The sequence below is a fragment of the Marasmius oreades genome, chromosome 8 (assembly GCF_018924745.1).
Source record: "Marasmius oreades isolate 03SP1 chromosome 8, whole genome shotgun sequence".
In the NCBI taxonomy this organism is placed as follows: domain Eukaryota; kingdom Fungi; phylum Basidiomycota; class Agaricomycetes; order Agaricales; family Marasmiaceae; genus Marasmius; species Marasmius oreades.
Genome location: NC_057330.1, coordinates 589403 through 614343, shown reverse-complemented (window position 1 = coordinate 614343; position 24941 = coordinate 589403). Strand labels below are relative to the sequence as shown.

At 44.5% G+C, this 24941-nt stretch overlaps 3 protein-coding genes across 3 annotated transcripts; 2 read left to right on the top strand and 1 right to left on the bottom strand.

Annotated features, from left to right (window-relative positions):
- Nucleotides 1-5649: 5649 nt before the first annotated feature.
- On the top strand, nt 5650-5971 carry E1B28_012103 (uncharacterized protein; the record flags this gene model as incomplete). Its single annotated transcript, XM_043157177.1, has 2 exons — nt 5650-5762; nt 5830-5971. The coding sequence occupies 2 exons, from the start codon at nt 5650-5652 to the stop codon at nt 5969-5971; spliced, it is 255 nt and encodes an 84-aa protein (XP_043004543.1).
- Nucleotides 5972-22771: 16800 nt separating this feature from the next.
- Nucleotides 22772-23122, top strand: E1B28_012102 (uncharacterized protein; the record flags this gene model as incomplete). Its single annotated transcript, XM_043157176.1, has 1 exon — nt 22772-23122. The coding sequence occupies one exon, from the start codon at nt 22772-22774 to the stop codon at nt 23120-23122; it is 351 nt and encodes a 116-aa protein (XP_043004542.1).
- A 935-nt stretch (nt 23123-24057) lies between these two features.
- Nucleotides 24058-24617, bottom strand: E1B28_012101 (uncharacterized protein; the record flags this gene model as incomplete). The annotated part of the gene is made up of 2 exons (XM_043157175.1): nt 24058-24553; nt 24607-24617. 2 exons carry the CDS (start codon nt 24615-24617, stop codon nt 24058-24060), a joined length of 507 nt encoding a protein of 168 aa, XP_043004541.1.
- Nucleotides 24618-24941: the final 324 nt, after the last annotated feature.

Sequence of the window (24941 nt, the reverse complement as noted above, 5' to 3'; positions counted from 1 at the left end):
TCCACAGTGCCAAGAAGGTCAACCTCGCGTTCCCAGGCTCTGTGCTCTTAGTTCAAGACTCTCCTAGGGTGAGTTTTAGTTTTATTCATTGAATGGCGCTATTGCGCTGAAAATCAGATTTGACCCTAAAATGCATATTTTTAATCATTTTAATAACATTTGAGTTATAAAATAAGGGAATGTAGGACTAGGGTGAGCCCAAATTACTGGTCAAAGCACAAGCCTCTACGTGAGACTTTAGCAGTACGAAAAGTATAGAATTAGAAAGATGAGAGACTTCGTGAGGTTTCGAAAACAGTAGAAACCTCAAGAAGCAGCCTCTTAAAAACCTTCGTATTTTGAATAGAAGGCCTTGTCTTACTTGTGGAATGCTTGGGGCAAACATAGGGAATTTATTGAACACTTTACTTTGACTTCACGAAGTATTGTTGGACAACTCGGACTTAAAGGAATTAACGAAGGATATATCAGACAAAGGACCTACATGCGGATTTAGGATAGAAATATCCAGCTCCCATGAAGTCATAGGAAAAAGGAAAGGATTACAATGTTCCGAAAACAAAGGAAATCTAGACCTTGCGAGGTTGACATGACAGTTGACATGACAGTTGTTACCGAAGACAGGAACCCAGGAAATATGTCATGAGCGGCGACTGGTTCCTGTCCTTATTTAGAGGACAACAGGACGAGGGTGACATAGGAGATATGTTTCCAAGGATATGTGGGCAACTCGGAGACCTCGGGAAGTCTAGGCTCTGTCATCGTAACATGGATACAGACAGGGGATTCTTGGCTTATTATTTTATTCATGGTTTCTGGCACAATCTCTTGTATTATGCCTGATTAGGCGAGTTTCTGTTCGACTGAAAGGGATTTTATTATTATTCTCAAGTTTACTACATATCTTGGACTTTTATTATTTTTATTTTGAAAAGTGTATATAAGGAGGGAGGGTAGCAGGAATTTTCCCTCCAGCAGCCTACGAGCGGAGACGCAGTTCACCTACTAGTGCTAGCTCAAGGATTTTACCTTTGCCCCTCACTTTGTCGAAGTTTGGTGTTCTGTGTTTTGTGTTTGGATTGATTTGGACCTATTGCAATTTGGATTTGATTTGATTGTTATTGGAATTGAACTTGGATTTTGAAGTCAATTTGGACTTATATTGAATTGGAATTGCATTTGGACTTGATCGGAAATTTGAACTTGAACTTGAACTTCGCGAAGTCTGGAGAAAAGCTTTGTTGAATCCTTATTGTTGAAATATTGAATTAGTGTTTTGTCTTGTCATTTGATAAGAAGGAATAGAAACTTGATTGAACCTTAAAATCCGAATATCCCTATATTCTCTCTTTCTTAGTGCCTCTTAGTGCAAACTAAAGCCTTAAGAATACCGACCTCCACCCCTTACACTTGTGTATACTCTTCTTGGTGTGGTTTTGGTTTGCGCACTTTGTGCTTGAGGTGTGTTTACTAGCCATATTTAGTGGTGTTACACAGCGTTATTAGTGCTATTCAATTCGTTGATCGACATACCTTTTTGTAACATCAACCTCCAGCATAGTTCACTAGCTGTCCCATCGAGTTGTACTTCCCAAGTTATTGCCACTTACTTCGCCAATGGAACTCTCCCGAAGGAGGGTACGGTATGTCCTGCGGACGTGAAACTGTTCCCTATGGAGGACTCGGGAAGCCTTGTTATTGGTTCCCCTTCCGAGTCTCTATTTTAAACCAAGAATCTTCTGTTTCGATTTTTAACCCGCAGATAAATTTCTTTAGTGCTTCTTTCTTCCGTTTTTCCCCACCCAATCATAAATGAATGACTCAGATGCAAATGAGCAGCGGAATTTGAACACAGCCCACGGTGTTACTTCAAACTAATTCGAATCCTGTAGAAATATCAACATCTGAGAGAGCCTACTTATTATATACAAGTTGGCTACTGAGACAGATAACAAAATCTCGAGGCGGCAACATTTGGATACTTGTCACGTCGTGCAAACGCTCTGTTTCCTGCAGCAAACTCTTCAAATTCCTTCATAAGCCTGTCAACACTCGTCACTTCTAAAGACTCATTTTCATTCAGCTTTTCAATCAAGTGCGTCACCCAACGAGAACACTCTCCAAAGCAGTTGTTCTGCGGTACCGCTACGGTTTGTGCCATCTCTGACAAGATTCCCCAGGCTATCGGTCCTCCTATCTTCAGAAGGCTGGTCATGAACATGTCGCCTTCAATCCTCTGATCTCTGCACTGAAAGTTCCAGTTTGGGGACACGTTACGATCGATTCAGATATGAACCAGCTTTCCGGCAGATTCACTAGTTGGGACCATCAGACCAACATGCGGTGCAAAAGCGGTGAGATAGAGGTATCCCACATCGACTCTTGTCGGATCCGGCATGTTTATTGGCTCTCTATTACCTATTATTTTCAGTAAGATCGTCCAGCTGGTTGCGAAAGAGTTGCACCTTGTTGCAGTTTGTGAAACGTCAGTGGGTAGTTTGGAGGAAGTTTTTGGAAGGTGAGTGCAGTGCATATCACCCTTCTCCTACAGAATCTGACTCAGCTCCATCAGTTTTTGGTAATCGTAATTATTATTAAGGATTTGCACAATCCAGGTCGAGACACCTTGGGCAGGGCCATGACAGGTGACGTAACCCCCTCTTAGGCCTGGTTTTAGTCGTGTGGGAAATGGACCTAAGAGGCCCCGCTTCCGAAGTGCAATAACGTCTTCTTTTGCTTCGTCCATCCAATCTATCGCTCCCTTCTCGCTCCCTCCTCGCTCCGCCCATCCTCCTTCATTGTAGCGTCTGCTGTAGCGCTCTCTGCAGCCTATACAGGTTTGTTTTGTTCACCAAGAGTGTGCTTGTCACTCACTTACCCACCTCTTACAGTATGTGCGACGCTCATCTCCCGATTATCGATATCGCTCCACACTATCCTCTGCTCGCGTTCTACCACCACACATTTGCTATTCCTCCCACATGTTCTCGTTGCGCTTTGCTTCTCAAAAATTATCCAATGAAGGACGGGACCTTGTCTCTGCTCTAGAGTATGCTCATACAACATAAGAGTTAGGTACGTACAGGTCCTGTTGGCTTAGTGCACGCAGCACCGTGCACTTTTCTGCCTTTCCCACAATTTTTATGTCCAAGTCATCGACAAACGATCTCCATCTGTCACTGACAGTCATCCAATACATAGAACCCAACACACAACACAATCTTAATCCTACAAATTGCACATGCAATGCCTGCCGAGGAGCCTATGCAGACCGCACGTTTACTAGTTGGTATGCCCGTGCCCAGGAAAGGAAACCTGCACCTGGTCGGTGTGGATGGTCACATGTGGTCAGGTGAAGAGTGCGTTCAGGTAGCTGGGCAGCGATTCAGAAACCATGTTTCATCGACCCAAGTTGCAGCATCGGCTCTTTCTGCTGCACTCTTCTCTTTCCTCTTTTTAGCTGGTTACTCTGACCCTCCTAAACTTCTTGTCCACTGGTTACCCTTCGCCCTTTTAAAACTTTTTTCAATTTCTTATATTTCGAGTACATGTACAACCGTACAATCAAATATTTGTACAATGTTATCCAAAATAAATCAGGTGCAGTCATTCATTACTCTGTGAGATCTTTTGGACACTTACAACTCACAAGCTGAGACAACGAGCTCGAGGTACGAGCAGCTTCAAAAACACGGGTTGGGGGTGGTCTCAACAATTTGAGGAACTGTAAGCATAGAGATACTAGTTTGTCTACATATATATATGTATATTATATATTTCTCGTAATAAAATAGAGCCCTGGCAGACCCCTCATACCTCTACGACCCAAACAACGGTTCCTGGACGACGGACATGTTTACTCAAGGTCAGTTGTTCACATCATTCCAGTCCGGGCTCATTATAAATACTTTTTCATTCTCAGATTTCAACAGGGAATATCTAGAGAACTTATATATGATAGGTTCACCGAGTTTAGGTGAGGATAGGTCGGGACTTAGGTTACGGTTATCCATACCATGTACTTGAGACGCGTCTTGAGTCTTCAACAAGAGCAATTTTCACACCAATTCATTTTTAATCTGTAGAGAGCCAGCTCTTGATAGATTTATGTAGACACTCAGAAAATGCTAAAACTGGAATATCTAAGCGGGAGAATGGCTAGCTCACCTATGGTACTCAGATTCATGTTGTGGAAATCTCCTAAAACTGCCGGCTATTCATTAGCCGGTGTTCCAAGATCTCCATTTCCACCGTCATATCGAACACGCCAATTGAATTTATACTATTAAATTTATCGTATGATGACATTACAAGATCAACCCATATATTCAAAAACTAGTCTGTGCAATCACTACCCATCCTTGAACTTGCTGTACATAACACACAGAATAGTTCTATCTTCTGTGTTCCTTGGCGTCCAATTCAGTACTCTCCACCGGATTGGTGGTTGACCGCGATTGTGAGTAGCATTGTAGTCGACGGTGAACAACTGTCGTTACGGGCGGCTTGGGTGCTATGAATGGCGGAGTCGGCCGTATGAACAGGAAGGTGTAGAAGCGGCCCTTAGTACAACTCAGGAGAGCTGAAAAATGTTGAAGTTGATCAGAAGCGCTAGGACAAAGGTCATGAGCATGGACCTGCAAAAACACGATGGGTACATACTGCCTATAAAGCCCCAAGTCCTGAGCACATTGTTTCTGGCAGCAGCATTAGGAACTGTGAAAACTCGCTGAGCTATATCGTACGAATGACTGAATACTGGAAAAAAACCAAGCAATAGCAGGTAGATTCATAAATCAGAACAAGAAATACGCACCAACTGGTTGTTTACACCAGTGCAAGAATCAAATGCCTTACAAGCTCACAATCCTCCGAATAGTCATGATGACAGAAACTTTAGAGATATCACGATGATAGGGCGTACCCTACTCGAGCTTGCCTGGAGAACCTACAATGCTGGTAGCAAGGATGTATACTCGTAAGAGTCAAGCCGTGAGTGCACTTTGGAAGCAGGGCCTCTTAGGTCTATTTCCCACACGACTAAAACCCCACCTAACAGGTGTTTACGGCACCTATCAAACTCCTGCCTAAGGTGGGTCGAGAAGTCTTTCAGTCCGGAACCTACCGTGAAGCACGGCCTTAATGGCCTTCTACACCAAGGACGTTTCCCAGGCATTGCATACAACTTGGACTCTTTCTTCATCCATAAACCCTTCTCTCAATCAGCTTTTCCCCTGAAATCAAGTATGGCAGAAAGATTCAACTCAAACAGAGCTCAGATTGAAGTGTGTCTTGTGTCCTTTAATGTTTAGGAAGCTTTTACGACCTCTCCTAAATAGATCGGAAAACAGTACGTGGTCATCGAAGGGAGAGGAAGGTAAGAAATCAAACTGATTCGTTTCTGGGTGGTTTAGGCTCCCTACAGAAGCTGTCAGACAAGCTCAAGTACGCTCTCGTGTTCTCGGACAATTCTATCTCCCTCAGCTTATTTCGTACAGATGTACTGGAATCTCCTAGAAAAGGTTCCTCCCAGAGAGCTCAGACTGACCAAGTAAAAGCTCCCACTTTCAACTTGTATCAAAACTTAGAGACTGAGCTGAAACGCCTCTGGGGGGTTGCAGGTTGGACGACGAGATTTACAAAGACACAATGGCAACGTTCCCTGAACTTGCTGAACTGCTGCACGAAAAGCTCATTAAACTAGACAAAGAATGGATGAAGAGTCCTGGAGGGAAAGAGAGATGGGCAAATTTCATCAACTGGTTCGTCACCACCTTTTCTTCGTCGTTCTGTTATGGGGCCCTACCTTACTGTTGTCGAACATTGCAGGTACGAGAAGAAAGTCCAAGAACACAACTCTGGATCTCTCATCTGTACGGATGCAAGGGAGGAGTATGGAGGGAAGAACACGATTTTTGGTATGTTACCTACTCTCTCTTCGAATGATGACCTTACAAAGTTGTTCTCGTAACAAAGTTACGCACATACAGGTGAATTCTGAGTCTCATTCACTTTCATTGCAAGGTCTGATTCAACCTCGTTCTCAACCCCACCACCCCTATTTTCCTAGTTCTTTGCGATAGAAGTATGTGTCAGTTACTTTCCCTCTTGAACGGTAATGCGACTTAGTTGACTATGCTACACGGTTCTTTTTGCACTTTAAAACAGTGCCACGGAGCGATATTTATCGTATTAAGAACTAGAGTGAGCCCGAATTGCTAGTTAAAGCTAGTGCCGCTAGTAGAATGTGCCGTAGGCGCAGCTAGACCAGTTAGAGAGAGCCGTAGATCGTGTCAGAAAACTGTATGACCGTTCGAAACCTGTAGAACACTATGAGCAGAGGACTTAAGCGGTAATTCACCAAGTTCTACTCTCTACATTCTACTATGCACTGGCATATCAAGGGATTGTACTATTAGAAGACTTGTAGTCTTCACAGAACCGTTCGTAGCAGAACTTAACAAAGTCAAAAGACCTTCATACTAGGAGTACCTACTTCTACGGGGGATTTAGTTGACAAGAAATCGGACATTGGACCACACAGACTAGGAGAAATTTGATATGACCGTAGATCGAGTCCCGATCTGAGGAAAAGACAAAAAGACATGATACAGATCCCAGATCACAGATAGAGTACCTAGGAACCAGGCAGGAATGAACAACGGATCTCGGAGTCCACGCTGTTCATGTGCTACGGCAACTCGGAACTGGATCCATATGCTGGAACTACTTGGACACACAAAGTCCATATGATTTGATAACGTCGAAATGCAGGATAAGGTCCGTAGGCAGGAAATACCATATGGTACGCCTATGTAGGTCCATTCTACATGCTGAAACAAGAATGAAGAACGGTCCAGATTGGTCCAAAACATATGATTCGAATACGGAAAAGCTCCGTAGACAAGATTCTGCACATGTAGCAGTCCCTAGCGATAAGACTCCGCATGGATTCGTAGCTACGGTGCATTATTTTTAGAGATAGAACAAGTAGAGATAGGATTACAAAGCTAGCGTAGAAGTAGTATAAAAGCAGCTCATGTATCCGTAGATAAAAAAGTACTACCCGTGCGTAGGAAAGTCCTGAGTGGGTTGCCCGTGAGTAACTGCTCTTGACACCAATAGAGAGATTTGCCCTGTCTTTGTGCAGTGAAACGATAAGATTTGATTTGAATTATACGAGACCGTCGAGGTCAAAAACTAGAGAACTATCCGTCCGTAGGCCGCCGAGGTCTTGATTACTGTTTCGTGATCCGTCGAGGGTCTTAGCGTTCGTGTCCGCCGAGGACTTAGTTTTCGTGTCCGTCGAGGGCAATAGTCTCCAATCGTTCGAATTAGTCTTACCGTAGACGAAATTCATAGTCCCACTTAGTCCACTGGACAATAAACAGAGCCCCTACAACCCTAGAGTCCCCGTAGCTGTGGTGTTTTACACTTGCAGTTACACATTGATTTCATAAAACCTTCATACGATATTGAGACTGTGATCTTGTGCGTAACCTTTGCCAAGCAGTCCACCCTTGCAATCTTTCCTGGTGTGTAGAGTTATTGATAGACTTTACACGGAGGTTTACTAGTTTTTGGGTTGATTTGGTGTTGGTGCTACTCCCGTAGCTCTGATATTAGGTTGACTCTTGAGTGGTATTCTTCGCCCATTATCTGGTGACCACCGCAGGGGGTGGAAATAAGATTACATTCAGTATCGAACGAAATATTGTGAAATTCCGGTAGTTTTAGCCCTACGGCGAGAACTACAAAAACAACAAAAACCAAAAGAACTTCTCTCAGAAAGATTAGTTCACAGCGACGTAATACTCGCACTTCACTAGCGGCTGGCAAACAAGTCTTACAGACACATAGTCTTACGGCTTTAGCATCTAGTACCCCAGCTCAAGTACCGAGAGCTGGTCAGTCTTCTCGATCTACGCGCAATTCTACGCAAGGAAGAGAAGCTACCCAAGTTATCCCAAACAATTTAAGAAACCCCGGTTTCTCTTTTGACAGAAGTCCAAGAGAAGCTTTCCGAGATACAAGATCTACGCAAGGTCCTAGAAACCAAGCATTAGAAACCCCATATGAAACCCCAGAGATTTTAACTGAAGACATTGAACCATTTTCTTCACCGTTATCATCTCTACCCTCCGAATACAATTCAGACTTCGACCTACAGGAAGAAGAGTTTTATTCTTTTGAACTAAACCCGAGTTTATTTCTTGAAAGACCGTTAACAAGCATATATCGAATGACCCAGTAGCGGCAGGTGTGCCAGATGAAGAAAGACCGATAAAGAAGTCCTGGACGGAGTTCTCTAAAGGTGCTTTGAAAGAATTAGACAAGGATACGTCGAAACGAAGGCTCCCCACATTCAACCGTCTAGATCCTGGAAATCTACGGGAATGGATGGCGGCTATCCTACAATATGGGAAAGTCAAGGGCTGGAAGTTAGATGAATCTTTTATCATTCTAGCAATGATTCAAATGGAGTTCGAGACCTCTCGACTCCTGGCACATCATTTGCCATCTACGAGAGGCTATAGTTGGGCCGCCTTTGAGAAAGAGATGTTTGATTCGTTCCCGTCGATTAGGGATTTAGAAATAGGAGCACTGGAGAATTTAGATCTGTTGAAGGCTAGGTTCTCTGGTATAGGAGAAGAACAGCTACAAAAGCTTACTTCGTTTAATATGGAGTTTGAGTTTGAAGCAGACAAACTTGCAGGAAGTTTGTCAAATTGAGAGAAAGTACAGAAGTTTGCGGAATGTCTAGACCCGACATTCTGGCGAGAGATCAGAAAGAGGCTACGGGACCCTCACTACGTTCGAAACCTGCAGGCAGAAAAGCCCGTAGAAGTAGATAGTGGGTGGGTGGCTTCCCAGCTAGACCCTTTTGCTTTCTCCCAAGTTAGGGATATGGCTTTGACCATAAGTAATGAGTTAGTAGGCGATTGCTACGCACCTCAGGGCTTAGATCCTGTTAGCTATACTCTAGGAGTGAAAGCGGCGGCTCCCATAGGAACCCCCTTGATCACTCGTGCAAAAATCGAGCCTACGATAGCTCCATTGTCTTCGTACAAGAAGGAAATAGCTTCTGACGAGTTGACAATGAAACTTTTGGCCTCCGTAGACGCACAGAATACTCGAATGAACGACTTCGTGCGTGCAGTTTCTGAGCTTTCGAAGAAGATGCCTGACTTCAGTCAGCCTAACTTCTACAAAAACATGCAAGCTATGGCGTATCATAATGGAAGCCAAGGGCAGAGTAGCGGTGGATCTAGGCCTTCGAACCAGATCGCATCCAACTCTACGGCCGCAGGGCAGCCGTATAGGGGGCCTATGGACAAAAATTGCATTATTTGTGATGAACCCGGGCATTTCTGGAGAGAATGCAGGCAAGCACAAGAGCTATCCCAGAAGAAGTGGATAGTTAAGAATGAACATACGAATAGATTGGAGATGTACGATGGGAATAACCTCCCACCGCCTGATCCAGTGAAGAAAGAATCACGAGCAGACAGAATTAGAGCTATCGCTAGAGAGAAGGGATGGCCAGGTGCTGAAAAGACCAGTTTCTTCTTACAGGGAGACTTGGATCTTGATGATGATCTCCCAGACCGTCAATCTGTGCCTACGATAGAAGTTTTGTTACAGAGAATTGCTGCTTTGGAGGTAGAGACTCGTCGCCAGTCGGGCGACAGCTCAAAAAACTAAAAGGTCCAATGATGGACTCCTCAGATAAGAGAGATAGATCTCGAGATACCCAGAGGAGACCGGAGGACCCCAAAAAAATAAAATTACCACCAAAACCCCAAGTAGTAATATCTACGCCGTCGTTCTTAAAGAAACAACCGTATGTGATACCCCAGAGAAAGCCTTTCGAAGAAGAGGTCTCTGAAGAAGAAGAAGCAGAATCGGATGAAGAAGAACCTCCATCGCAGGTCGATAGACGTCCTTCTACTCCGCCGCCTAGGGTATTCGATAAAATTCAACCCGTAGAACATGTCCCACAACCAAGGGATTCTGTATTGCCCCGAAGCGTAATTCCTGAAGACAAGGGTGCTTCAAAATCTAAGAAGGTTCATTCCGAAAACGTGAAGAAAGCGTCTACGGAAAATCTTCAAAATGTTGAAACGAAAAGATATAAGCAACGGGTGATACAAGACCTAATTGACCAAATGATGGCCAATCCGGCTAGTGTCTGCTTGAACAAGCTCACAGCTTCAGAAGAGTTCCGAAAGGCATTGCTACGGCGAGTTAGGAATAAGCATGTTCGAACGAAGAATTATAAAGCGTTCCTTCAAACGTTAGACTATCCGATAAAAGACTCTACGGCAGCTGAGGAATCTTTTGATGAAGAAGCAGAGTTCGTGAAAGTAGATAATATTGAGACCGTAGATTTGTTCGAAACCTTGGAAGAGGAAGAAGACGGATTGGAAGCGGGATCAGTAGTTCACCGAGATGTTGTGGAAGTTTATCGCACCGAGTTAGATTCTGAAGAAAAGCAGAAGGTCGTGATAGTAGCTGGATTGTCCGAGGGACTCAGATGTGTTTTTCCTGAGGTTAACGGTTCTACAGAAAGAGTAGAAGCGGTGATCGATGGTGGATCACAAATAATCGCGATTGACGCATGGGTTGCTCAAGGATTAGGCTTGCAATGGGATCCGAATTCAGTGATTCACATGCAGTCTGCCAATGGACAGCTGAAACCAACACTGGGAGTGTGCAGAAATGTACCTTTCAAGTTTGGTGAAGTAACAGTATACTTGCAACTTCATGTGGTGGAGAAAGCTCCCTTTCAGATTCTCTTGGGTAGACCTTTCGATGTCCTAACGGAATCGAAAGTGCAAAACTTCAAGGATGGAGATCAGTGGGTTACGGTTTCATGCCCAAACAAAGGAATTCAAAGTGTCATCCCTACATACATGAGAGGGGAAGGCATTAAGATAAAACCTAAGCGGGAACCAACCCTACGGACGCAGAGTTCAGAGGAAGCGCAGAAAGAAAGAGAACAACGAGGGACTGAATCTTCAAATTTTCAGTCCACCTTGATGAGTTGATAGAGGATCAAGGAGAGGTGGCTCTACAAATATCCGTAGATGCTCACGGTGTTCCACGAATTGAAAAATATAAAAATTTGATAAATACAAAATTCTCTCCTACGGAGCTGGCTGGAGCCTTCATAGAAGCTTCAAATAGTGAAAGGACTACTAGGCAGTCTGATTCGAGAGTGATGAAAAACATTGATATAAACGAAAAAGACTAAAAACACACAGAAGATACAAAACACAAAAACAGTGCTTCTATTTCTCCTTGTGCTACGGACAGTTTTCTTTCTTTATATTCATCAGCACTAGTTTCGAATTCCCTAGATTCCATACACGGTGAATCTACGGAGTGAGAACGGTTGCTTTGTACTACTAAAAGAGGTTCAACCCTCGAAGGCTTCAACAGCCAAAAATTGGCACATCGATCGGACTCTTCTCAACAAGATAAGATAGATGAGCTTAGTGAGGTCGCCGTAGACGGCAGAGCTTTACTTTTGAAGGCTCAAGATACCCATAGTCTATGTGAACTTGTTGATTCGCTTAGTACGAATTTCAAAGATCTCGCTGATGCGTCGAAAATCGAAGAAAATCCAAATAGATTGATACCCCCGTTGCTCCGACTACGAAGTTTTGTAGGGGGTGCGGTTGAAAATGAAAATGCATTTGATACAATGCTAAATGAAGCATCTGCGCTAGTAGATTATCATCAAAGGATGTACGAAAATCACTACCAAACCGGCGAATGTATAGCCTTGGATTTGGATAGGTTAGCTAAGGATCCTGAGAAACGTGGAAAGACTTTGTTCAATGAACTAGCTTTTCATAGGGAAAGATGGTTGCAAGTCTACGGGACTATAGACAACTTTCCTAAGGACCTTTATACGGGCGAAACCCCGATAGATGAGATTCTATCGTCTACGGACTCTCTGAATGCCTACGTTATCGAACTTGATGCATGTGTACAAGAGATGGGGCTTGCTCTACGCAACTTAGAAGGAAAGCTTTCAAGAGAAAGTCTTCCTACGAATTCATATAGCACATTCTTGAGTAGCTCGCAGTCTATGGAGCGTGAGAACTATGTTTCCCAGGGTGCTACGGCGCTTGGAAAACATACAGTTCAGTCGGTCTATGGAAAATATAAGCCAGTAGCACTTAAAGTCCGACCACAATTGGCTAAGATGCCAGAAGAATTCCGAGTTCTTAGGAATATTACTGGGGATCCGCTTGAAGGGATGCCAGTACTATCGCCGCACCCTCCTGAGTTCAGTCCAGGAGAACGGTATACAGAAGAACGTAGGGAAATCATAGAAAAGAATCATAATGAAGGCTTTCTATGGCCCGAAGAAATGAAATTGGTACACCATCTGATGAAAATCCAAGAGAAAGGATTCGCTTGGAGTGCAGACGAAGGTGGAACATTTCGTACAGATTTCTTCCCGCCAATTAAGTTTCCAGTGTTGCCTCACAAGCCCTGGGTTGAGCGTAATATCCCTATTCCACCTGGGATTTACGAAGAAGTCTGCCAGATTTTGAAGGACAAAATCGCAGCAGGAGTATACGAACCTACTACGTCGTCGTATCGATCGAAGTGGTTCATGGTACTAAAGAAAGATGGAAAGAGTCTACGGCTGGTTCATTCATTAGAACCATTGAATGCAGTCACGATTCAGCATTCTGGGATTCCACCTGGAACAGCTGAGATTGCTAGTAGCTTTTCCGGAAGAGCATGTATAGGAATGTTAGACATTTGGGTTGGCTACGATGAAAGGCTTATCGACGAGGAATGTTAGACATTTGGGTTGGCTACGATGAAAAGCTTATCGACGAGGAATCGAGAGACTTTACTACGTTCCAAACGCCCTTTGGCCCCTATAGATTAGTGAAACTACCTATGGGATGGACTAATTCAGTCCCTTTGTTTCATGAGGATGTAACGTACATTCTACGGGAAGAAATTCCTCATGTTACTAGACCATACATTGACGACGTACCTATACGAGGACCTAGTACTAGATATGAGTTACCTGACGGAGGCTACGAGGTGATTCCTGAAAATCCAGGCATCCGTAGATTCGTTTGGGAGCATTTACAGAACGTGAATCGAATAGTTCAGCGCATGAAGTATGCAGGAGGTACCTTTTCAGGTCCAAAGGCTTTCATTTGTTGCGCTGAAGGAATGGTAGTAGGCCATAGAGTGTCCTACGACGGTGAAAAACCTGTAGAGAAGTTTGCAGAGATCATTCTCTCTTGGGATCCAAAAAACTTCAGAAGCAAAACTGATATTCGATCATTTCTGGGGATTGCAGGACAGATGCGCATGTTCATTAAGGACTACGCTAAGAAGACAAGACCATTGAATAAGCTCACTGGAGCTTTTGTACCATTTGAAATGAACGAGGAAGCTTGTGAAGCTGTCCGAGAGGTTCAAGATGGAATCCGTGATGCACCCGCGCTACGGCCCATCGATTATAAGAATCCGACGGGTATCACTTTGGCCGTAGATTCGTCTTGGCACGGTGTAGGTTATTACTTGTACCAAGTAGACCCCAAAAATCCAAAAATGAAGTTCTACAATTACTTTGGGTCTATAACGTTCAATGAGAGAGAAGCTCGCTTCTCACAACCTAAAAGAGAGCTCTACGGGTTACTTATGGCGCTACGAGCGTCGAAGTATCAAACTTTTGGATGTAGACCGTTGACCGTAGAAACGGATGCCAGCTACATTAAAGGAATGTTGAACAATCCGGATAGTGCTCCGAATGCTAGCATTAACCGATGGATTGAAGAGATCAGACTCTATCATTTTGAACTAGTTCATATTAAAGGACTTGTACATGGTCCAGATGGACTTTCGAGACCTCCTCCTGGTGGGATATCTACGCCTAGACCAGAAGGATGGGAAGAATTCCTGGTCGACGACGATGGTCAGCCAGTAAAGTTTCGAATGGGAGATGGAATCGAGGATGAACCTTTTGACTTTGATACGTTCAAGGATGATATAGATCCGTGGTCAGGTTATTTGGTTTCATTAGCTGAGAAAGAACCAAAGTTGGCTACATCTGTCTTTTGCTATTTAGAAGACTTACGGTCTGCCGTAGATGAAGCAAACTTTGTAGATAAGATAAGAAATTGGGCGCTACGGAAACCTCCAGACTATGTTTCAACATTTTTGAAGCAAGTACCAGTGGTTCCGCCCGCCGTAGATGACAGTTGGAATGATTCTCATCCATATAAGCCTATACATGAATATACGAATGAGATTAAAAGGTTCGATGAGAAAGTTCCACAAATTGAAGAGTGGCTTCTAGATCCTGAAGCAGATTTTGTAAGCGAGTTATCTAAAAACGAAATGAACAGTTTCATTACATTGGGATCGAAATTCTTTCTAGACCCCGATGGGAGACTTTACAAACGGTCTACGGATGGTTCTACACAACATAGGTTGTATGTAGTTCCTGATAAGAGGATGTGGATGCTCGTAGCAAGTCACGATCATCTAGGACATAAAGGAATGTTTGCGACTAAGTCGATCATAGAGAAACGATTTTGGTGGCCACATATGGACAAGGACATAGATTGGTTTGTCCGTAGCTGTCAAGAATGCCAGGATCGAAGGCTTGATCTTTTGAGAATACCACCAGTGGTTACTCACACACCGTCGCTGTTCCAAGTGATCCATGTAGATGTTTTGAGTATGACTCCCGCTAGCAACAGTTGTAAACTGATTGTTCACGGACGATGCGCACTATCGAGATGGTCCGAAGCAAGGGCTATTCAAAGTGATACAGCCAGAATACTCGCAGAGTGGTTCTTTGACGATATCATTAGTAGATGGGGTTGTCCCGAGGAGGTTGTTACGGATAATGCACCACAAATGATTGCTATGGCAAGGTGGCTTACGGACAAATATGGTGTCCGTAGCATTAAGATTTCACCGTACAATTCTCAAGCAAACGGAAAGATTGAGAGAGCGCATTTCGATCTACGGAGCGCGCTTTCGAAAGCCGTAGCTGGAGACCTTGCGAAATGGTACTGGTTTTTGAAGCATATTTTGTGGGCGGATAGAGTAACAACTAGGAAAGACCTAGGTTGCTCCCCCTACTTCTTTGTTACCGGTGCAGAACCTATACTACCGCTTGATATTGTGGAATCTACGTGGCTAGTGAAACTACCTAATAGGTTTCTATCACGAGAAGAGTTAATTGGCTTTCGAGCGCAAGCTCTGGCTAAACACAGAACGCATGTAACGGCTATGCGAGATAGAATTACAGAAGAAAAGCGTAGACGCTTGATCAAGTACGAACGGGAATATATACATACTATAAAACCCTTAAACTTTGAACCCGGAGACTTGGTTCAAGTACGGAATACCGCTATTGAGAAGAACTTGGATAGGAAAATGTTCCCTAGATACTTTGGGCCTTGCGTAGTCATTCAACGTACTAAAGGTGGCTCTTATATCTTAGCGGAAATGGATGGAACGTTGCTACAGGGAAAATATGGAGCCTTTCGCATCCTACCTCACGCAGCGCGATACCACATTGACCTTCCTACGGAAATAAAAGATTTAATTCAGTTATCTAAAGATGAGTTAGAAGCCATGGCTAACGAAGATGAACCAACTGAGTACGAACTTGGAGTGGACTACATCTTTGACAGGGCTCAAAACTTGAGGCTGAATGGTAATGCCTCAGCTACGGCAGAAAATGATAATGAAATTGAGCTACCTAGTGAATCTGAGGATCCAATGGACGATCCAGTAAGAGTTACTAGGTCTGCTAAGAAGAAAGTTAGATTCTCTCAGATCTGACTGAACATATGAAACCGAAAAATCCAGTTAGATTTGAACAAAATCTAACTAGTGCACAAGTATACGAAATGACAGTAATATGAAAGGAGCGGACACCCTTTATCGCTACAGCCAGCCATTGTTATAGAGTGATCTACAGAAAGATACACTACTGAATAGACTCCATAGGAGCACCTGCATCCGCCTCAGTAGGCTGGTTTGTAGACCTCTCCTGTACGGAAGTCGACGTAGCTGACTGTTCGACAGAAAGGGCGAGGCGGGAAAGGACTAGCTGATTTGCCTCGACGAGTTTTTCGTAGGCTGCCCGGTACGCTGCTCCTTGGTGAAGGATCGAAAAGGCCGATGCATTGACCTCCGTACGGAGGAGGGTCTGAATGGCGGCGAGGTCGGATGCAGAAAGGGAGTCCATACCAAAATGGGCCGGCATGCTGGCTATGACCTTGAGTACAGAGAGATGCATACTCTCTGCATTTATTCTCCTCTGTCCAACAAGTTGTCATAAGTGATGCTACGGCCACGAATAAAGAGAGGACGGTCCCAAGGTGGACACTCACCCTCGGATTCGGGCGTAAGGTCTACGCCTGCCTTATCGATATGAGCCTTCTTAGCAGGCTTTGCTTCGATCTACGGAAAGATTAGAAATGATTTATATGAAACGAATAATGCGATCTACGGACCTCTTTCTTCTTGGAAATGCGAATTTTCATAGGATCCTTCCCTTTAGTGGCGTCCTTCATCTTGAAGTCGTCATTCTGGTAAAAGGATTGAGCCGTAGATAGGTTTAGAACAAACTGGAGGGCTTACTTTATTGTTGGCTTCTTCAGTATCAGAGATTTCGATAGTAGCTTCGTTGCGAGAAGAGCTAGCTCCCTACGGCGAAGTCAATATTGAAAATTAGAAAGATTAATAAAATAAGAGCTTACATTCTTGTGCTTGATAGCAGATGCCTTGTTGCGCACAGAGCACATCTCGACGTAGAAGGATTTGGCCTTTGCGAAGTCGACGCTCTTATCGAGAGAGAACTGCTCGATGTCGGCGGTGACCATCTCGACGACGTTGCGATAAAGATCGAACGCGACATTGTCTTTGGCAGACTGGTAGCTTTGGAGCTTGGTCTGAACCTACGGCAGAAGCATTACAATGAAACAGAGATGAAAGAGCGGTGCTGAACGTACCACAACGTCGAGAAGCTGTTTGGTGAACAGCTCGGCAGACAGCTTGTTAGCGTAGGGACGCAACTGGCTGACTTGTTCAATGATCGGAGCAGCACGTTCGACCCAGATTTTAGTGGGAACAAATTCGCTATGAGTCGACATGTTTAAATCAATATGAGAATGTAAGAGTTGAGAATTGGTTACTACGAATGCTGGTAGAGCTGGGTAGTGAAGAATTGACTATCTACGGTCAACCTTTTATACCTTTTACGCTCTACTATCCAGCCGTAGATGACTTTCTCTACCTTATGGTCCTAAAGGACTCCCGGATCCAACATCTAGTCAACAGGAGTTGACTGCTCATTTGTTTGGGGGAGAGGTACCTTAGGTTCCTGAAAATTTGACCGTAGATTCAAGTTTTGCGATTTGAACACCTACATGAACATACGGGTGTACCTACGGATCCTGAAAAGATAATCATCGCTTAGAAAAACTTATAAGCGAGAACCTACACGAGAGATGCATAGCGATAGGAATGATTGAACAATGTGCTACGGATAGATTCATCTAACTCCGAGCATAGAGATGAGTGAGCTATGGCCGATGAGACTTGGACTTAACAATTAGAGTTTCAAGTCGAGCTCATTTGAACTTAGTTCACACAGTATACAAATCAAACAAGTTTGATTATACTACAAGATATGAAATGATATTACAAAGAGAAGGATTTAGGCGCCGTAGCGCGTGCCAAAATACAAGATAAGAGGGTTATAAGCCCAGTACAAGAATCAAGAAAGCTACAATAAGAGTAGACTATCGATACAACCAAGAAGACATGAAAATGACTGTGAATCTGATACTGAAAGGAGTCCAAACTACTAAGCTCTAGTAAAGAGTTAGTGACTTTGAATGTATAAGATGGAAATATCAAACTTACCTTTTGCGGCGCATCTGGAGGCCAAATGCCTTCTCGACGGCTCGCCTGTCTTGATCCAGCTTGGCAATGACCGCCGTAGAGATTGGATCGAGAGAGCGGTGGACAGAGGGAGAGGAAGAATCCGAAGATTCTCCCTCGTCTTCACTGTCCTCCTCCTCTTCATCGGCACTTGAATCTTTGGAACTCTAGATAGAAATGATTAGAACCAGTCTACGGAAAGATAGTAAGAGACTTACCGCTTCCTCGGCCTCATCGTCGATCAAGTCGTGAGCTGTAATCGCTACTTCCTAGAAATAATATGAATAAAAGATAGAACATGATTAAAAGATTGACTTACGGGTTCTTGTACTTGAGGATCTTCAGCGCCCTCAGCGTCCTGAACCGTACTGGACTTGGCTATAGATGAAGAAGCCTCCGCAGAAGAAGAGTCTGATGAACCACCATCAGATTCACCCTCTTCTTCTTCCTCTTCATCTGCGCTATCCTTCTCGGAAGCTCCAGAAGTAGCAATGGGAGCTGGTGGATTGATAGTAGAGCTGGACGGCTAGAATAAAGGAATCGAGGATGAATCCTAGGGATCCCCGTAGATGAGAAATGAATGAGGCTTACCAAAGGAACAGAAGAAGAAGCAGGTTCTACGACCTCTTCTACTGCAGATCCAGAGAGAGACCAACCAAGGGCCTCACCAAGAGCTTTAACTTGGGAGGGGGTCATCTTGAAGTCTTCATCGTCACCGAGACCTTTGAATACTTCGACTGGATCCCTCCCAGCTGCCCGTAGCGCTCGCTGACTCTCCTGAATGTTTGACCAGACCAACTTAGCAGCGTTGTAAGTGGTCTTCTGGGCCAGCTGAATCTGTTCATAAGACCGTAGTTCGCGATCGAGCCGTAGGGCGATCTTGGCCAAAACTGACAAAAGAAATTAAATGAAATGAAATGAAAACGAATCATAGGAAAAACCTACGAAGGTTATTACTAGAAGCGGCTTCGAGTTTCTTCAATCCAGATCGTGAGTTGTCTGGATCAAAGAAAGAGCACTTCTGCTTCCCTGCGAAGCAACGTGCACAAGTCGGTCTACGCCCAGCCTTGCCACTGGCAGCCCAGATCGGTTTGCAATCTGCGTAGCCGAAGTAGGTGCATCGGCCACAGGGCGTTAGACGATCAAACTGAACGAAGACAGTTAGAAAGAACGTATACGACTCGAACGAAAAGAAAACGTAACTCACAAAAGTTACAGAACGGCCAGCTTTCAGAATTGATTCAAGGCTCAACTTAGCCTCTCCAAGATCAAACTGGAGATCCATGTCTGATCTACGGTGTAAGAAAAGATGATGGGAATAGAAGCGGAGCACTTACTTCAAGCTTCCCCGATCCAAGACTCGGGAAAGGCATGTGAGGGTGTGGAAGATGTCCACATTTCGTCTACAGATGATGGAATTCGGTTTTCGGTCGTCTTCTTAGGGCCTTTACCCTTGGAAGCTCGTCCGGGTATTGATTCCGTAGGAGTATCAACCGCCATCGCCTCGGAATCGGAAGTGAGGGTGGTGGAGCGCTTTTGAGCGCGAGATCGGGTTTGATAGCGCTATTAAGGCATCAGACCTAAGGAAATGAATCGAGAGGAAAAGAACGTACTGAAGGAGGGGGAGACCCCGCATCATCAGAAGTTTCGGCAAAGGCGACTTTCTTGACGAAGGTTCGAGCAGCCTTGGCCTTCTTTGGTTGCGAAGGACCAGCCGTAGGCGAGATAGGAGCCTAGATACGTTAAGACAAACAGGCAAATAAGAGGAAATAAGTGGCATACCTTGCATTTTGAAGCCGACCTTGATAGTCCAGCAACTGGAAGCGTAGAGGGACCCGCTTCAGATGAACCGAAAGCAGGTTGAACATTGGTTGCCTGGGGCGAACCCATGACCACATCCTGGGAGCTCGTAGCTACCACAGGAGGAACCAGAAGTGCGGGTAAAGGGGGCTACGGTGAAAGCTGAACGTTCAAGAAAGAAAAATGAATAGAGAAAACTTACCGTAGATGGCAGAGTTGATCTGGGAGCATTCGGAAGATAAAGTTCTGGGGCTTCCGAATCAAAATCGAAGTGCTACAGAAGCAAAATAAGATCAAAAAGAACAAAGATGGGAGTTGAAACTTACACCGTAGAGGTCGAGTAAGCGATTGGTCTCGGCTAGACCATATTGCCACTCGTTTCCGGGGACCTTCCAATCATTGGCCAGGAAAGTGAGTGTTGCCATTAGTTGAAGTGCCGGGGAAATCCAGTCTTCTTCACTGAATCGGACAATTTGGCGATAAAGGTCGTTCTACGGCAGAGTTAGAGCGCACCAAGTAGCTAGAAAAAGAGAAGACACACCAGAAAAGAGCCGTTCTCTCGGAACTCCTCAAATAGTTGAGGTTCTTCTGTCACCTTAGCGATAAGTCGGTTGTTTAGACTTCCGATCCAGGTGTGAACAAAGAGGAGGTTGGCCTCCAGAGCGTCCAGGATTATAGGAGACGGGATGTAGGGCTCCGTAGCAGGCGCCTTTCCTTTGCCTTTATCTTGTTTCGACGGCATTGGATGTGATCTACGGCGTCGCATTAGTATGCGACACCGTAAAAACATATGAGAAGAGAGACAATCTACGGGCCTCGGAGCAGACTCCAAAGCCTCCGTAGATTGTCCCCACTCACCTCGAAGATGTTGGGGACAGTGACAAAGAAGATATGAAGAACGGCGGTGAAGAGCGACCGTAGAGCAGGTGGGAGAAGGGAGGAATGAAAATTTCTGCTAAGTCCAACTGCTGCGGTTTTTATAGCCAAATCCAACATATGAACCAGCACATGACCGTAGAACATCGCAGAATGTTGTAGAATATTCCAGATCTACGGAAATTAAAGCCTCGAGGCTGTTGAAATCATCTACAGAATGATGAGGCCATAATTAAGAAATGATGGAAGTAATTAACGACGGAACATTGCATCGTAGGAGTTCTGGCGTGGGAAAATCTTTTTGATGTCGGAACATTTCCTTTTTGGGAACATTAGCGCTGGTCAGCGTAGAGCTCGAGCTCAAAATTTCTCTAAGTCAGAGACTTGATGGTTGTACACTAGAGTGTACACCGTAGATAAGATTAAGTAGATCTACAGGCCATTTTGAAGGCTTTTAGTAGAACTACTAAATGAAAAAGCCGTAGATCAATTCAAACGATAGAAGATGATGTTGCGCTCAGTCCGTAGATGGACTGGGGACAGTCCTCTTTTGTTTGGGGGAGATAATGCGACTTAGTTGACTATGCTACACGGTTCTTTTTGCACTTTAAACGGTGCTACGGAGCGATATTTATCGTATTAAGAACTAGAGTGAGCCCGAATTGCTAGTTAAAGCTAGTGCCGCTAGTAGGATGTGCCGTCGGCGCAGCTAGACCAGTTAGAGAGAGCCGTAGATCGTGTCAGAAAACTGTATGACCGTTCGAAACCTGTAGAACACTATGAGCAGAGGACTTAAGCGGTAATTCACCAAGTTCTACTCTCTACATTCTACTATGCACTGGCATATCAAGGGATTGTACTATTAGAAGACTTGTAGTCTTCACAGAACCGTTCGTAGCAGAACTTAACAAAGTCAAAAGACCTTCATACTAGGAGTACCTACTTCTACGGGGAATTTAGTTGACAAGAAATCGGACATTGGACCACACAGACTAGGAGAAATTTGATATGACCGTAGATCGAGTCCCGATCTGAGGAAAAGACAAAAAGACATGATACAGATCCCAGATCCCAGATAGAGTACCTAGGAACCTGGCAGGAATGAACAACGGATCTCGGAGCCCGCGCTGTTCATGTGCTATGGCGATTCGGAACTCTGGATCCATATGCTGGAACTACTTGGACACACTAAGTCCATATGATTTGATAACGTCGAAATGTAGGATAAGGTCCGTAGGCAGGAAATACCATATGGTACGCCTATGTAGGTCCATTCCACATGCTGAAACAAGAATGAAGAACGGTCCAGATTGGTCCAAAACATATGATTCGAATACGGAAAAGCTCCGTAGACAAGATTCTGCACATGTAGCAGTCCCTAGCGATAAGACTCCGCATGGATTCGTAGCTACGGTGCATTATTTTTAGAGATAAAACAAGTAGAGATAGGATTACAAAGCTAGCGTAGAAGTAGTATAAAAGCAGCTCATGTATCCGTAGATAAAAAAGTACTACCCGTGCGTAGGAAAGTCCTGAGTGGGTTGCCCGTGAGTAACTGCTCTTGACACCAATAGAGAGATTTGCCCTGTCTTTGTGCAGTGAAACGATAAGATTTGATTTGAACTATACGAGACCGTCGAGGTCAAAAACTAGAGAACTATCCGTCCGTAGGCCGCCGAGGTCTTGATTACTGTTTCGTGATCCGTCGAGGGTCTTAGCGTTCGTGTCCGCCGAGGACTTAGTTTTCGTGTCCGTCGAGGGCAATAGTCTCCAATCGTTCGAATTAGTCTTACCGTAGACGAAATTCATAGTCCCACTTAGTCCACTGGACAATAAACAGAGCCCCTACAAACCTTAGAATCCTGTAGCTGTGGTGTTTTTACACTTGCAGTTACACATTGATTTCATAAGAACTTCATACGATACTGAGACTGTGATCTTGTGCGTAACCTTTGCCAAGCAGTCCACCCTTGCAATCTTTCCTGGTGTGTAGAGTTATTGATAGACTTTACACGGAGGTTTACTAGTTTTTGGGTTGATTTGGTGTTGGTGCTACTCCCGTAGCTCTGATATTAGGTTGACTCTTGAGTGGTATTCTTCGCCCATTACCGAATTCGCATCTCAGGTTTGGTTGGGAATGGGCTACAGTCATATACCACATCTAGTCGCTTTGCGCCCTATTCTTTCCCCTATCATTGAACGGTTTGATATCCCTATATCCATGTGTCACGGAGATATGAATATCTGTAATCTCATCTTCGAAGGTGGGCTTCAAAACTGGCGTGAAGGACAGAGCAGGATATCTTTTGTGGATTGGGAGCAAGCTGGTTGGATGCCGTCGTATTGGGATGCGTTGAAAGGGACATGGTTAGAATTCGAAAAAGATACGGAATGGATGAGGGTAATGCGGGCGGTTTTTGTCGAGTACAACGACATATTGGATGCGGACTGGGAATGGAGAACACGTTCTCAGATTCCGATACTTTAGCGGCGCGCGCTGGGCCATAGTTGATTGAACTACTGTACTTGATTCTTAAAGCGTCAATCAAGCATCTTCAAGTTCCTCTGACGTCGACCACCGCTAGCTAGTGTGCGTTATAGACTTGAAAAAACTGAAGTATATGTGGTGTCGCGGGTGTTGCCTTTGATGCATCGAACCAGTTCGGATGTGAGGCCTTGAGGTGTTGTGGTAGAGCCATTCGTTGCGAGTCGGGACATGTGGAGCAACAGCTTGTGCAAAGGCGATGAGAGTCGTGGAGTTGAAAACTTGAAGATTGTATGACCAAAAGCTCGCACCACTTGGTGGACTACTAGCAGGCCTTTGTACGAAGTGATAACTTACTCAGTACTAAACCAACGAGCATGATCTAGTCGGATCCGTGCAAAACACGAGAAGAGATTAAAGTACAAGTACGGTTGTCCATTTTTTGTCTAAGTTTCTAATACGTCTACAAATACGTCTACGAGTCATTCCGTCAAGGAGTCATCCGAGTCATTCCAGATTTCTCTGCATTACATATTAGCCCGGATTCTCACGGAGGTCGAGGTCAGATCCGAGACTTACATTCTGGTTATTATAGGTGGCTTAGTACTCTGAAGTCCTTGCATCAGTGAACAGTCATTGCCGGCTTGTCTGGCTTTTTTCGGCTTTTTCCCCACCAAAAATACGAGAAAGCCGACAAGCTGAAATCTATGTCCCTTTTGGGACAAGTCAGTGCCGAGTGCGGACGCTCAAATACAATTAAATCGAATTACATAAAATTTGAAAAGAGTTGAATACCGTAATGACAGCTTTTCGGTTTCACCTATCTATATATGGTTAAAAAAGTGACAAAAAAGTGGCTTGTGGCTTGCCTGCCATCAAAAAAGCCTAAAAAAGCCTAAAAAAGCCGAAAAGCATTATGTCATTTTGCTGATGTGATGTCAGAAATAAAGATTATCACGGACATGAAGGACTTGCCAGGCACAATAGTTAGAGACAGCGATATTGGGAAGAAAGTTATGCCTGGCGAACTTGGAGTTTCCAGCGGCGAACTCGGAGAATTCTTGTTTGAGATTCTGGGCAGAGGATAGGCTGAGAAGGCGTCGATCATGAAGCCGCTGAACGACCTCGATGGTCCAGCTCAAGCAAAAGCCGCTATCAGAGCCTGGAGGAGGGGGAACTTCCTTCCTAATGTCATCAAGTTCCTGTTTCGTGATAGCCCCAGCAGACACGTCATGAATTTTCAGAAGCGTTGTGAAGGTCATAGAGCCTCTAATCCTCTGGTTCATAGTTTCATAAGTCCAAACGCCAGGCTTGATTGTGATATGCATCATGAAGCCTGTTTCCTCGCTCTCAGGAATGATGAGAGCGACGTGAGGAGGACTTCCGGCTTGCAAGAAACCTGCTAGGTAGAGGGACCCGAAAGAGATTGGGGATCTGCAGTTCAGTTAAATCGTGGCGAGGAGCAAGGGCCGATGGCAGGCACATACTGAGATGCCATAGCAGTCTTGCTCTTCTCGGCCTTCTCCTTCTCCGACCTCTCCTTCTCAGCTTCAGCTTTGGGAATTTCATGGACTTTATCGTTGAGGCCTAGTCTGTTTCGAGCGATCTAAATGGGGCATAGGGGCGTAGGTGGACCGTTAATGGGCGAAGAATACCACTCAAGAGTCAACCTAATATCAGAGCTACGGGAGTAGCACCAACACCAAATCAACCCAAAAACTAGTAAACCTCCGTGTAAAGTCTATCAATAACTCTACACACCAGGAAAGATTGCAAGGGTGGACTGCTTGGCAAAGGTTACGCACAAGATCACAGTCTCAGT